At 45.4% G+C, this 15,346-nt stretch overlaps 1 protein-coding gene across 1 annotated transcript in view; it reads right to left on the bottom strand.

Moving 5' to 3' along the window:
* Window positions 1-15,346, bottom strand: part of gabbr2 (gamma-aminobutyric acid (GABA) B receptor, 2) — a 214,396-nt gene that overhangs the window by 94,784 nt on the left and 104,266 nt on the right. The window contains exon 3 of the mRNA XM_048229821.1: window positions 1-129. This exon is cut by the window's left edge and continues 42 nt beyond it. Coding sequence (XP_048085778.1) covers window positions 1-129 — 129 coding nt within the window. The remainder of the gene's footprint in view (window positions 130-15,346) is intronic.

Raw genomic sequence — 15,346 nt, 5'->3', positions numbered from 1 at the left:
GCTCCAGTTGTAAAAGTTGATTAACTTGACCACGGCGGGGTTGACGGCATTGTCCGACGGAACAGTCCGGAAGAAATTGGGGTACTTCTTCTTGTCAGCCAGGACAGGTGTGGTAGCAGCAAACGACAGCTGAAAACAAAGACAAAAAGTGCAGAAATTGTGAATTGCTATGCGTCCATGAGTGTGTGTGTGCTGAAGTGTGTGTGTGTGTGTGTGTGTGTGTGTGTGTGTTTTACACTACAACTTTTACACAATAAGCAAACAGATAGACAGACACACGCACGCACACACACACACACACACACACGCACACGTACACGCACACACACGCACGCACGCATGCAAGCACACACGCACGCACGCACGCACACACACACGCACGCACGCACACACAAACACGTCAGCACAGGCCCAAATGAAGATATACATACACACAAGAAATATTCCCAAACCACATGGACAGATACTCACACCTTCACATTTGAGCACATCCAAAATCCAAACACACACACACACACACTGCCTGTTCTCAGATTCTTTCTATTGGCAGCAAAACAGAGAGAACCCTGTACTCCAGTAATATTGCGTGTGACAGCAGGTTGCTTTTACTAATGTGGCTTTTGGCTGTTCATCAACCTCACTTGAACGTGTGTGTGTGTGTGTGTGTGTGTGTGTGTGTGTGTGTGTGTGTGTGTGTGTGTGTGTGTGTGTGTGTGTCTGTCTGTCTGCCTTACGCGCAACTACGATGTCAGTCCACTGTGTGGGTGTGAACAAATCAACACACTCACACGTCTCTATAAAAAGTCAGCGTTGCCACCTCCAAAGTGCACCCCTGGGGTGCGGCGAGCTGCGAACGCTGGAGGCGCTGACAGCCGACCCCGCCTGACAGGCACTGGACACCAGCACCACCGGAGTGGGCGACAAATGGCCCAGCAGATGAAACACCGGTTCTTTTACCAGCTTTTTGTGAAGCCCTGATTACTTTACCTCCCCAAAACACACACTCTCACACACACACACACACTCACAAACACAAACACACACACACACACACACACACACACAAACAGTGGCCTCAATTTGGATGTTTTGGCCAGACGAAAGGATTAGGAGACATTCTGCTCACTTCTGCTCTCCAGCAGGAAATTAAATTTATTCTTTCCCCTTTTTCAGTCACACAAAAAAGTAAAAAAGTGCTGAACCTCTAACATTAATTGAAGATAAGATAAGAGCACACACACACACACACACACACACACACACACACACACACACACACACACACACACACACAACACACAAACACAAACACACACACACACACATACACACAAACACACCTCCCATATAAAGTTCAAATACTGCACAACAAGCAGGTTCTGCATGAATTCTGTCTTAGGTGCTGAAAAAAATCACCATGTGGCACTTGAGAGGGGAGAGAAAGGAGAAAGTCCTCTCAACGTTCTTAAGACTGTGTGTGTGTGTGTGTGTGTGTGTGTGCGCACGCTTCTCCCTTGATGTCTTCCAAATGGTGTGGGGGATATTTTCAGTTTCATTCGGTAAGCAAAGTAGTGTTTACAGCAAATACCTGGCATTACTGTGAATTGTTGAAGCAACATTTCCTCAACAACAACCATTTTAGCCAGTAAATAGAAAATCGATTTGAAAAGATGCCAGGCACATTTCAGAGATAAACACATAAACTTGATACAGTCCTCAGTTGAGATAAGCCTGGTCAATGATAATAGCAGAAATACTATTTATTGTCTTTTCAAAATATGATATCAATGCATATATGTTGGGAAAGCATCATGCTTATCAGATACATTGTATTACAACAGAACAGGTGTTCAGTTACATTTGGTTACAGTATATTTGATCTTTGTAACTGTAACTGGTCTATATGATAGGGTTTGCTAAGGTTCCTGGACTTGAATAGCCAGCAACAGAACCACCTAATATTGTTATTTAACCAATGCTGTGTCTCTATGTGTGTGTGTGTGTATGTATGTTGCAGGTGTACAACTTTTCTTTCATATGTGTGTGTGTGTGTGTGTGTGTGTGTGTGTGTGTTCCTGTGCATGTCTGGACATCATCTGTGTGCGTCTGCGAGTGTGTGAGTGTCATCATGTGTACTTGTGTGTGTTGCAGGTGAGCCCCGTAATGAATGATGCATCCCTCAGCGCATCACACAGCACAGCTGTGATGTCCATAATGCTGTCGGGCAGGCGGACTGCCATGGCCCCCAGGGTGGCGGATGACGGAGTGCCCAACACCAGGCCCAGCCTGATCTGATCCAGCCTGCCAAAGGCCCTTGGTTGCTCCCTTTTCCAGGGCACCACTGCCGTGCCTGACACACACACACACCAATTTAATTTGATTGTGAACCTCTCCCCGACTCTACACTATCTTCCACACCTCATCTCTCTCTCCCTCTCTATCTCTTTCTTTTTACTGTCTCTCTCTCTCTCTCTTACTCTCTCTCTCTCTTTATCTTACTTGCCTTCACTCTCCCTTACACCCATGCAGTTTCTCTTTCAGGCTTTTCAGGCTTGCAGGTTTTGCTAACTAGCATGTTCTCTCTGTATTTCTGCTGACAGACACACACATTCCCAAACTCAAACATGTGTAAAACATGTCCACACACACATATGCACACACACACACACACACACTCACAGTTAGATATGCGTTTCTCTTTTTTTACACTAATTCCTTTTTGAAGCAACACCCACAAAATGCGCACATAGGCTCATTACCGTCCCATCAGAAGAGGAAAACAAAGAAAAAAAGACAGACGTGTTCAGTTAATTTTCCCTGAGATCACAAGGTCATGCTGGTGTGTGTGAAATCTGACAGCCAGCGAACATGCGAAGAACAGCACCGCGGATACTTTCAGCCCAGGCGTTTAACTATGCTAACAACTCAAGACAGACCGAAGGCAAACATGGCGTACCCTATGAGCTACACAGGGTGAGATGTCTGAAAAAGAAAACCAGTTGATAGTTTACAGGCCCAAATTAGACTTATGAGAAACATTTTTATCGCTCACATAGAAAATCAAACAACGCAAGCACAGGCAAACACATTTTCACTCCACAAGCAAAACAAGAAACCGACTAAACTCTCAAACTGACATGGGCCAAAAGGAAGAGAAACGTTACCACGTCAATATGAAAATCTAATTTTGTGATTTCGCACCTCTTTGAAATGACTTATTGATGTTCATCTGCCGAGGGTTAATTGCTGTTCGTGGGGAGATAAGACGCCACCCGAAGACCGATAGCAATCAAATCTCCCATTTCATCGTTATCATAGAGGCCAAGAGCGGCAGGTGCCGTCGCTGAGAGGGGGCTTACGGAAGCTCACCGGGGAGAATCAGAGGCGGCTCCGCTCTATCGCGCTCTCCACCGCAGTAATCTCCGCCATAAGTCAAGACCATTCAGCGCTTTCAAGAATCGAGATGGAACCATCTGATTGCGGACCATTTCATGCGTTATTGCCCTCATTGAATACATATATAGTTATTTAAAGAAAAACTGAAAGTGTATTTGACAAAGAGCATCTTCTATTGAAAGTACATTATATAATGTACAGTATACGGTATAGCATATATCATAATTCAGGGGCATTGTTATGGGAGGAAAAAGAGCCAAAGGAGGTAGGGCCCTCGAAAAGCTTTGGTTGGTTTACAGAAACAAGAGTGTCTTTTTTGGGGGAACAATATAATATTCTTTCATAGGGCCCGAAATCCTACAGTAGTGGTGCCTTTGTTTATATACAGATCTTCCACCACTCACAAATCATCTCCTTTATGAACTTGAGAAGCCACGCCGGCTGGTTGTTCTGTGCCAAGCAGTGGCCGTCAGGTGGTCTATGGACATCTCTAGCATCCCTTTATTCTGCCCAATGCGCACCGTTGTTGAAAACCCACGGATTAGTACAGTCAATTAAGGTGAAATTCCTTATCTCGCTGCTACTACTAAATCCAAATGTGTGAGGCAGGGGTGGAAACCGTGTGTGTGTTTGTGTGTGTGCATAATCTGAGGCTGCACGCTACACATGAGGAAGAGGGTGTGAACAGCCCCAGGGAAGAAGACGGAAGTGCTCCACATTCACTCTCTCAACACATTGAATGCAGAGAGAAAGAGAGAGAGAGAGAGGGAGAGACAGGAGGGAGGGATAGATGTAGTACAGTATAAAGGAGGAACAGAGAAAGGAAGAGGTAGAATAAGAAATGGCAGAAACAGAGAGGATGGGGGAGAGTGAAGAGAGGAGCACCATGGCTTCTGATGAAATGGTTGCACAGACGATGTGAAGAGAGAAAACGCCTGTTTTATATCTGATCCCTATCCAACATTTCCAGGAGGACCAGCATCCCTTGTGCTCAACACTTCTGATGCAGGGGGTTCTGCCTTCTCAGTGCAAAGTTTCCGGATTATTAAAAAATCTCTGATGTTACAAAGAGTGAGGTCTATAACGTCTAAAAGCATACTAGGAAGGGAATACCGACATAATAGGATTTTAATATATCTAAGAAAAACATGTCAAAATAAGTTACAGGCTATACCATTGTTGCTTATTCCATGGTCATCTGTCAAGGCTGGCTGTCTTTTTCCAACCATCTCTCTCTCTTTCTCTCTCTCACACACACACACACACACACGTGTGAACAGCATCACAAATCTACCCCTCAGCAGGGAATAGAAGGGATGGGGAAAAGCCCCATTGCACGTCACACATCAAGCAAAATGATCAAAATAATGTCTCTATTCAAAATGCGGACCTTTGATGACTCCCAAAGCGACAGCTGCAGCTTGCTCAAATACAATATCAGAATTAATATATTCCCACTATAATTTACTATGATACACTATAAATGTGATCAAATGTTATCCAGAGGCACATGGACACACACACACACAGGCAGTCGTGCTCTGAATCCTTTATGGTGGCTGGTGGATAGAGGAAGTTGAATGATGTGTGGGATACCTCCACCCCCAGACATATATCACTCACACGCCATTCCTACCCCTACCAACCCCTCACTGTGCCAACCCCCCGCACCTCCACCCCCAACTCATCACCAGGCCACCTCCACCCTACCCCCAGGTCCTGTTGATTGTGTCTCTGTGTGGTTCAGCCTGGCTTTAATTGCCACCCACTGCTGGTGGTTGGGCAGTGTGAGGCGGTGCGGTATGGTGCGGCGGGAGAACCTGTTTCTCCGTTTCATCAATCTCCCGGTGCCCGTGTTAATTAAAACTGCGGAGACGAGACGCGGCCGCCTCCTGTCACTCCTCCTCCCTCTCGCTCCCCACTCCCCACTGCTGGGACTGGAAGGTCAGGGAGCTCCCATTACACCGAGAGGAGGAGGAGGAGGAAGTGTATGTGTGTGTGTGTGTGTGTGTGTGTGTGTGTGTGTGTGTGTGCACTAGAAAATGAACTGATGGCTTTGGGATTAGAGTAGTACCGGTTGGATGAGTGATAGGAAAGAAGAGCAGAACAAAAAGGTGTATGTCTATGTGTGTGTGTGTGTGTGTGTGTGTGTGTGTGTGTGTCTATGTCTCTCTGTTTGTGTGTGTCTGTGTGTGTTGGTAAGCAAGAGGAGGCTGCAGGTGATATAAAAAAACACATATAAAGATTGATATCGAGAAGGGGAGAGAAAAGGAGACAAGGCAAGTACTGCTTGCAGAAGGGTAATAGAATCAGAGGTGAAGAAATAAATACTGGACACTAAGCAGACGAAGAGACAGAGAAGGAGGATGGATGGATGAGAAAAAATGAAATGAAAATGAAGGAGAGAGATGGGAGATGGAAAGAGTGGTAAATACCGAATGTAATTAAAGTGTCTAATGGGAAGGTAGTAAAGAAATATGTGTGAGGGAGGGAGAGAGAGAGAGAGAGAGAAAGAGAGCGAGACTACTTCAGCACCATGGACAGCACTCTACTCCTTTTCCAGAGCCTGTTCTTTGTGAGCAAGCACTTAAACAATGTTGTTTCCCTTTCTTTACCCCACACATGACCGACACCTCCATGCACCTTGACCAACCCCCACCCTCACCCACCCCACTCTAATTCCACCTAGCAGACAGAAAGGTAGTAGAAACTTAATAGAATTAGAGGATGAAAAAAAGAAAGACTGAAGAGAAAGTGAGGGGAGAGAGAAAGAGAGAAAGAGAGAAAGAGAGAAAGAGAGAAAGAGTTGGAAACACATACAGTGTTGTGATTACGACATCTACTACTAGTGAAATAAGGTGTGAAGACATGGAAGATAGTGTCATGGTAGTGTCACGGTAGTGTCACGATAGGATACTGTCACGGTATAGGGTTTTGATGTTTTGATCTTGGTTTTCCTCACTCCGCATTCTTATTTTGCCACGTCTCATGTTTACTTCCTGGTTTCTCATGTGAATTTTGAGTACTTCCTGTGTACCTGTATTTCATGTTTCATGTGCCTCTATGTTGCTTCCTGTTTCCTTTTTCTCTGATTTGCTCATTGCCCTGTTTCCCTACCCTCCTGTGTTCTCGCTGTCCTAGTTTAACCCAGTGTGTTTAAACTCTTGGCTTTGTTCTGTTCCGTTCTGCTTTGTCATTGTATTTCCATGTCACCTTGCTGTTTGCATGCTGTTGTGTTGCTCCCTTGCTTATGAGTAAAACATCACACTTTGGCCCCAGCCGTGGGGCGACTGGCTGGGGTACCTGCACTGTACGCCGGTGACCCGGGTACAACTCCCGCCCCATGGTCCTTTCCGGATCCCACCCCGACTCGGTCTCCCAATCACTTCCTGCCACATTCCACTATCCTATCTGATTAAAGGCCTAAAAAAGCATATATATATATATATATATATATATATATATATATATATATATATATATAAAAACATTACACTTTATATATATATATATATATATATATATATATATATATATATATATATATAAAAACATCACACTTTGAGTTAAAATCCTGAGTTTTGAGATTTATCGAGCATCAGTCGTGACAGAGGGAGTACCTGGCCATAAGAGAGGGCATTGTGCATTCTCTGGGCGTAACCTAACTGACTGGCCTGAAGTGATGCAACCTCTCCTGACACTTGAGTGCAGTGATTCTCGCAGGCAGGAGTCAATAGACAGCATTTCATTCTCATTAAGGCGCTGCAGCCTGTTCCAGTGACTGAGGCCTTCCCACCCAAATGAAATATTGACAACACTTCTCTGCGTCTCTCCACAGCATAGCACAGACAGCCACACACTAATAAAGAGCCGAAGAGCTCAAGGCTCTGCGGAGGCTAAACACAGGCGCTCATGCCTTGCAGTGCACCACACCAAACTGCCTCACACTGTTGCTTCATACTTCATAGTTACTTACACTGTTATTACTGGGCAATCAGTTATAATGTTGGATATTATTCAAGATAGCTTTTTTTTTGTCATGCTATGCATCCTTACTTAGTCTTTTCATGAATATTCTGCAGAACAATTAAACAAAAAAAGTTGTAAGTTTTTAAGCCTGTAAGACTAATATTCTTTTTCAACATCTTTGATATTACTATTATACTTTTGTCTTTAAACCATAGACTTATACAGTCTATGCTTTAAACAGATAAATATACATTAAAATTCCAGTAGAGAACCAAAGAAGAATGGTTTGGAAACAGGAGAAATGCCTTTACAGTAACTGGCATCTACAAGGGCCATTACAGTTTGGAATTGATCGGTTATAAACCCAAGGTGAACATTCTGACCAGCCTGCTGGTAGCAGAGCTTTTAATGGGCAATTGGACAACATGATCCTAAACTGCTGATCAATTCAGCCCTGCATGCACTGCCAGCCACGGCTATAGGCCTTCTGATTGGGCCTCCTCCCCAATTATGGCTCTTTATGGAGTGTGCCGTTTCAGTGGTGTACCGGTATGAATGCGAAATCACATATGAATGCTAATTGCTAACAGATACCTTGTATAACCCTGGACTGGAGTTTTCATTATGCATGCAATTACATGTCACATCTAAGATCTACCAGTGGATGCATTTTCTTAGCACTGCATTGCTGCATACAAGTGATGTGCAGCTTTGTTCAGATAAAATTGATCTGAGGGGAAAAATATCTGGGCAAAAAGGAGGCCATCTATCTTTTGGCTGTCACAAAATTAAATGTTACCACTGCAAGTGTCCCACGAGACAAGTGTGGAAACCAATGAACCTGGACAGAAGTGCTCTCTACAACCCAATTGGACAGGAGATGGATTTCCAGCAGGCAGCCACCAGGGAGGTCTTGGGGTCCTCAGCCGGTGTGTGACCTTCAGCTGAATTGGTGTAGGCTCCTACCTTGCTCAACCCACTGGAGACCCATTCATAACACTGTACTGTCTCTAAATACGTCCCCATTGATTTCCTCTCATTACATGTCTGTTTTCTTTAATACCAGTTGCTACAGCAACAGCAAAAACAACGACAACAACAAAAATGAGACCTGTCAGGCTGACACACATTACGGCCACATGACAGCCGATTAAACAGAACTCTGATGGGGAAAACCGATCGAGAGACTGACCAAAACAAATCACAGGGGTTATAATTCCGAGGTGGACACACACACACACACACACAAGGTCCCCACCTCCTTATGTGAACTAGCCTGTAAACAATTCACAACAGGGGCCCGAGATCTCGGGGGCGGGCTCCCGTGGCGTTAGTTATGCACTATATTATGAGAGCACAAAATGGCCTCCTCAGGAGAAACACGTCAATAAACAGATCAGCAGGGGGAAAACAAGCAAACGCATTATTCCGGACGGACATGAGAAAAAGTCTCCCGGCTTCACACCAAGGGAGCGGTTTTTATGTGCGTTATCGATAACCTAAAAATACACCCTCAGCTCAACACCATGATTAGCCATGGTTGCTCTGTGGTCGGCAAGTGATGAATAGGTGTCAGGGTCGGAGGGCTAAATTCCCAGAGGCCAACGCTCTAATCAAAGACCCAATCTTGCAGACGGTAAGCAGTAAGCTGGAGGCTGCCTTCCTTAAACTCACCTATGGGTGATTCATCTAATTGCGGCATGGTGCACACAAGCCTCCTGGTTGCTGTTGGGTTTCTGTCTGCCTGTCCACTGACTCATGGACCCTGCAGACAGTAGTGCAGACGTGCTCACCAGCCTGAAGAGACACAGTAATGCATATCATCCCTCTTGGTCATGTGTACAATTAAGTAGGAGAATGCTCTGAGCATTTCTCTCTCTGTGTGTGTAGTGTGTGTTAGTGGTAATATGTTACAAATCATTTGTGTATGTGTCTATCTGTGTGTGTGTGTGTGTGTGTGTGTGTGTGTGTGTGTGCTCATTGTATGTGTTAGTGTGCAAAACACTCATGTCCACACACTGCACGTGAGTGTGTGTACAGAGTGTAGTGTGAAGGCATTACACAGCACCTGTTGTCTGTGTGTGTGTGTGTGTGTGTGTGTGTGTGTGTGTGTGTGTGTGTGTGTGTGTGTGTGCGTGTGTGTGTGTGTGTCAGCATTCTCGTGTAGGTGAATGCTCGCTGAGGCATGAACATCTTTGTTCGTGCGTGTGTGTCCAAGCTGCTGCCGTCATCATCAGCTGGTGCCATCCAGGCGTATGCTGCACCGCACCGTTAACGCGCCACCCTGCACGCGCACCGCACGTCGTGCCCTTATCCAATATTCAGCGGAGGCATTTGGCGCCCAGCATGGGGCCCCCAGCTTGAGGCCGTGCCATGGAGGAGGAGCGCCAGCCGGACCGACAGGAAGGGGCTCATTAAGATCGGGGGAGACCCAGGCACCAGGCAGAGGCAGGGGGCCGAGAGCAGTGGGAGACTGCTGGGCGCCGAGAGGGGTCTTCTGGGGCTGGCCAAAGGAGAGCTTTCATCCCAGGATGGTTTAGTCCCAGAGACAGGCACATGACACATCATGGAAGACCTGGTAATGTGTGTGTGTGGGTGTGGGTGTGTGTGTGTATGTGTGGGGTGTGTGTGTGTGTGTGTGTGTGTGAGAGAGTATGAGTGTGCGTGTGTGCACATGCGCATGTGTGTGAGTGTGTGTCGGCAGACATATTTTAGGAACGTTCAAGATACATACACTGCACACACGTTTGCTGTTAAACAATCCTTAGTTTGGTGCTACAAATAAACAGAGCACTGGAATGCAGCATTTGAGGCGATCTGTCAGACAGTGCTCTGAAGGGTGGCACAGGGAGGAGAGGGGAGAGCAATGGCTGTTGACTGGTCTGAGAACAGTAATAACCGCCAGCAAGCTGCCATCTCTGGTAATGAAGAGGGCAGAAGATTAAAGAGGCCTTGCACTCTCTCCCCCTCGTTCCTTTCCTCGGTTCTATTTCATTCCTTTTTTATTTCTTTTCCTTTTTCTCTCTCTTTCTCTTTCTTCTTTGCAAGCTTCTTTCTTGCCTTCTCCCTCCTGTCTCTCTGACTCACTCACACACACACACACACACACACACACACACAGACAATATACAACCTCACACAAACACACACACACACAGATACACAACCACACGCACATACTGACAGGCAGTCTGTCTCTGCGGCTCCCCATTAGTTGGCTGCACTGGAGAGAGAAAGACGAGAGAGAGAGAGAGAGTCTCAGCAGCAGCGTCCCACAGAGTTCCTCACAATCTGGAGCCCCCGACATGCCAAGCTAGCTCCGACATCAACCACAGACCCCCGCCTGCAACACCAGACCTCCCGCCATGGAGCCTGTTCTCACTGCACAGAAAAACAAAGACCGGGCTGAGGGAGGGTGGCATCACTGACTAGGTTTGGATCAGCATGCCAGCCACCCCGCCCCCTCAAAACACACTCTCTCTCAGATACACACACACACACACACACACACACACACACACACACATATCCCCCACCCCGCCATCTCCGGCGAAGGAGGAGGAAGCGTTGAGCAAACACGAAGAGAATGCAGACGACATGCGCTCAGGCGTCCCTCTAATTGAGGCCATTTAACCCCAATTACTGAGATCTACTCGGCAGGTTGTGTGGAGGCACGGCAGCCAGAAATATGAGTGGGGGGAAGCGTTTCATCTCTCTGACCTGTTCTGTTTGTGCACGCACTGTGCATGTCTGTGTTTTGTTTGTATGTGAGTATGTGTGTGTGTGTGTGTGTGTGTGTGTGTGTGTGTGTGTGTCTGTGATTGTAAGTGTGTGTTGTTAAATGTGTACTCGCAAAGGAATTTTTACAGCACACTAACGCTGGTATTTTCTTTACTTGTTTACCTACCATTACTTCTGAGTGTATGTGCATGGAGGAGAAGGAATAATAATAATAAGAGGAAGAAATGAAAGGGAGCATGGAATGAAGGAGAAGACAAAAAAAGAAAAGGAATAAGAAGAGGGAGAGAGAGAGCGGTGGCAGAACGCAGAACAGAGACAAGTAGTGGAAGAGGAGAGAGAGCAAAGAGAGACAGAATGAAAAGGAGGCATTTTTAGTGTGCATTTGCCTGTATGAAAACATGGGTGTTAATTAAAAATATAGGCACGAGTCGAATATAAAGTAAATGTAAGTATACAGTAGTTCCCCTTTTCATGTGTATGTATGCTTTGTTGTTTGACTGCATATTTGTACATGTATGGTAAGTGCATGGAGATCTGTGGAGGAAGAAGAGGCCTTGCTTTTCAAAGCCTCAAGCCAGGCCTTTGTGTCCTTTTCCAAGGCTTTGTAGTATGTGGTAATCAATTTGCTTTGTCAATACCTCAGTGAATAATGGCTCGAGAGAAAGGTTAGCGCACGCACACATCATCTGAAAAAAAAATGACTCACATTAACAGACTGCTCTTTGAAAAAGATCTGATATGGACTATTTTGAGCTAAAAAAGTATTGCATGATCTGTGTGTGTGTGTGTGTGTGTGTGTGTGTGTGTGTGTGTGTGTGTGTGTGTGTGAGCTTAGCAGCCTACTGTCAGAGCACAGACTTCAAGCTATGCCAAAGTATATAAATATGCTCTCTGTTTTCAGTGTATACACTGGTTCAAAAGACCTTGAAACACTACACCATAGTATCCTCACATCCTGAACAAGCCATAAAAGTCGGATCATTTTCACAAACGTTTTGTAACATTTTACAGAAGAAATCCATAGCAACCGGGTCACATCATTATCCCCATTGTGTGTCTCACCAATTCACTATTCGCTGTAGGTTGTCACAGTAAAGGTGTTTCCATGGTCACACGTCCATGTTGCAGACAGTGCTGCTGCTGTGTGAGTGTTTATGTGTTTATGCATGTGTGTGCACACGTATGTCTCGTGTGTGTGTGTGTGTGTGTGTGTGTGTGTGTGTGTGTGTGTGAGTGACAGGCGAGAGTGCTGATGGGCTGTGTGTTTATGAGGGGTGTCCTTGCTAAACGTCCCACCGTCATCACTCTACCACCCGGTGAGCTGGCACCATAACTCTCCCCCTCCTCCAGACACTCCATCCACCCCTCTCTTCCTCTCTCTCTCTCTTTCTCTCTCTCTCTCTTTCACTCACTCTCTGGGAAAGACACAAACACACCCACACAATAACAGTCGTGCAGATATTCACTTTAGAGTGAACAAGTCTTACTGATCCTAGCACTCACCAGCCGTTTTAAACTGACAAGTAACTGTTAAAAACAGCACTCACCGACGCAATTATTCTTACTGTACTCTAATGTTGTCCTAAAATTGTGAGAATTGTTCTAAAACTTACTGTTTACCATGTTGTTAGTAGCTTTGGTTAAAAAGCGTCAGCCAAATGAAATGTAATGTAATGTAATGTAATGTAGATTCTCTGCCCGAGCCCGAGCCCGAATTTGACCCGACCGATATTTCCAGCCACTATCCTCGGGCCGGGCCGGGTCCTTGATCAAGCATTTTTTCTTTTTTTTTTAAATCATTAGCCTACTTGGGTGGGGAGCTAAAGCTATGCCATAGTCAGACTCAGAAATATTATATATTTATCAAAGTAGGCCTAAGTAACAAGTGTATACAACGTTATACAAGTTAGGCTCAGAGTTACAAAATGTCATTTGTAAAGTCATCTACGCAACACGTGTCATGCGCAGCTTCTCCACTTGCACGCATCACACCGGGCTTGCTGTCCTGTAGGCCTATTGTGTAGCTTAAGTGCAACGTGAAGCTTGAAGATGTAAAGAAAAAAGATGAAAACAGGAGAAATAACTTCGAGCAAGTTTGGAGAAAAGTCGGAGGTATGCATTTGTCAGGTATGCTTTGTTGCATGCATTAAGTGTGCACGATGTTCACCTATGACAGCAAAAAGACTTTAAGATGAACATGAAGCAGGCTTGCCATGACAGAAATAATGATAGCCAGCCTTCAATGTCCTCTTTTGTCACTTCTCCAAGAATACACCTGAGAGCGAGGCAAGCCCTCACAGAGAAATACGTTGAGTTTTGCTGCAGGGACATAATTTTACGTTGTAAGTGACGTTTCTTCATTCGGATTCATTTGCAATCCATTCCATTCTGAATAAACAAACACAGTTTAGCTGCTACATTCTTCATCCTCCGTTGCATTATTCATTAATATAATTCTAAACGGATTTCTGTGGCTCGGAATTGTAGTTGAGAACGTCAGTTATAATGGCCCACGTATTTAAAAAATGTCGGGTTTAAATCGGGCTCGGGCTCATAATTACAGTTAATGTGTCGGGCCGGGTCGGGCACAATGTGCACGGGCTCGGTAGGGTCGGGCTTGATTTTTTGGGCCCGATCTAAGCTCTAATTCACTTTGCCTCTCCTGGTCTGTCTCTCTCTCTCATTCTGTCACTCATATGACCACCTGTCTTCAATCCTCTTGATTCCTCTTGCCATCTCATTTTCTTTTTTTCCTTACCCATTTGCTAGCTCAGTCCAAATATTAGTATGGACAGTTGGAAGCACAGATTGAAAAAGAGGGAGGGCGGCAGAGGGATATGATGGTGTGATTGAATAGAAGAAAAGAAAAAAGAACCAACAGAGAGAGAGAGAGAGAGAGAGAGAGAGAGAGAGAGAGAGAGAGAAAAGACATACCAAGGCTGTCGTTATTACAGTAATTGAGTGGTCAGCCGCTGCTAACCCACTTGGGGTGTCATGTGCAAAAAACTTGACTGAGTGTGACTCTAACCTTTTCAAGCTGTGCCTATGGCGACTGCCAGATTTCTTTCTTTCACTGAACCATCAAGATGGTGGCTTGCGATCGATTGGACATTGATGGGCTCCCTGGTCCCCTGTCTTTTTCTCTTCTTGTTAATGCCATCACAGGGGCTTGGGCCAAGGGATTAGCTCAATAAATTAATAAATAAATAAATAAACAAACAAACAAACAAACATGTGAGAGTATAAATAAATAAAAAGTTGCCCAGCAGGGTCACTTGCTCTGACCGTCATGGCTCATCCGTCGCAATTGATACTATATTTTTTAGACTATTGGCTCCCCATCTTACATTTCTAACCATGCAGGTAACTTGTACACTAACACCAATTGGCAATTACCCTAAAGTACGCGGGTGGAGATTCAATGACTCTCTCCTCAGTAATGAGGCATTTTGAATGTATTGACCACAACAAAGAAAACAGGGGAACACTTTATATGAAGGTATCTACATAAGAATGATGTGACACTGTCATGAACACATGACAATGTCATGACACATGAACAATAACCTTAACCCTAACTTGTCATGACAAAAACTGAATGACACTACTTAATGACAGAAGCAGAGAGAGAGAGAGAGGAAGAGAAGAGAATAGAGCCAGAGCAACTAACAACAACCTCGGTAACTTTTAACTTGACAAACTGGGACTCAGTACCTACCTCTGCAACTGGCTACTGGACTTCCTCTGTCAGAGGCCCCAAGTAGTAATGTGTTGGCAACAATACCTCAAGCAGCATCACACTGAGGCACAGGGGCCCCCAAGGCTGCTCAGTCCGCTGCTCTTCACCCTGCTGACGATGACTGCACTGCAACCTACAGCAACAATCACATAGTGAAATTTGCTGACGACACAACTCTGGTGGGTCTCATCACCAAGGGCTTACGGACTCAATACAGGTTGGAGGTCGACCATCTGACCACGTGGTGCAGGGACAACAACCTCCTGCTGAACGCGTCAGCAAGACCAAAGAGATTGTTGTTGACTTCGGAGGTCACACCCAACACCTGCCACTGACCATCGACGGTGCTGTGGTGGAGAGGAGCGAGCAGCACCAAATTCCTGGGGTGCACATCAGTGAAGACCTCTCCTGGACCACCAACACTGCATCACTGGCGAAGAGAGCTCAGCGCCGCCTGTACTTCCTGCGGAAACTCAGGCGAGCAAGTGCTCCACCAGCCAT

This window comes from Alosa alosa, chromosome 20, assembly GCF_017589495.1.
Source record: "Alosa alosa isolate M-15738 ecotype Scorff River chromosome 20, AALO_Geno_1.1, whole genome shotgun sequence".
NCBI lineage: Eukaryota > Metazoa > Chordata > Actinopteri > Clupeiformes > Clupeidae > Alosa > Alosa alosa.
The sequence above is the reverse complement of the archived record's forward strand: the minus strand, read 5'-3'. Positions and strand labels throughout refer to the sequence as shown.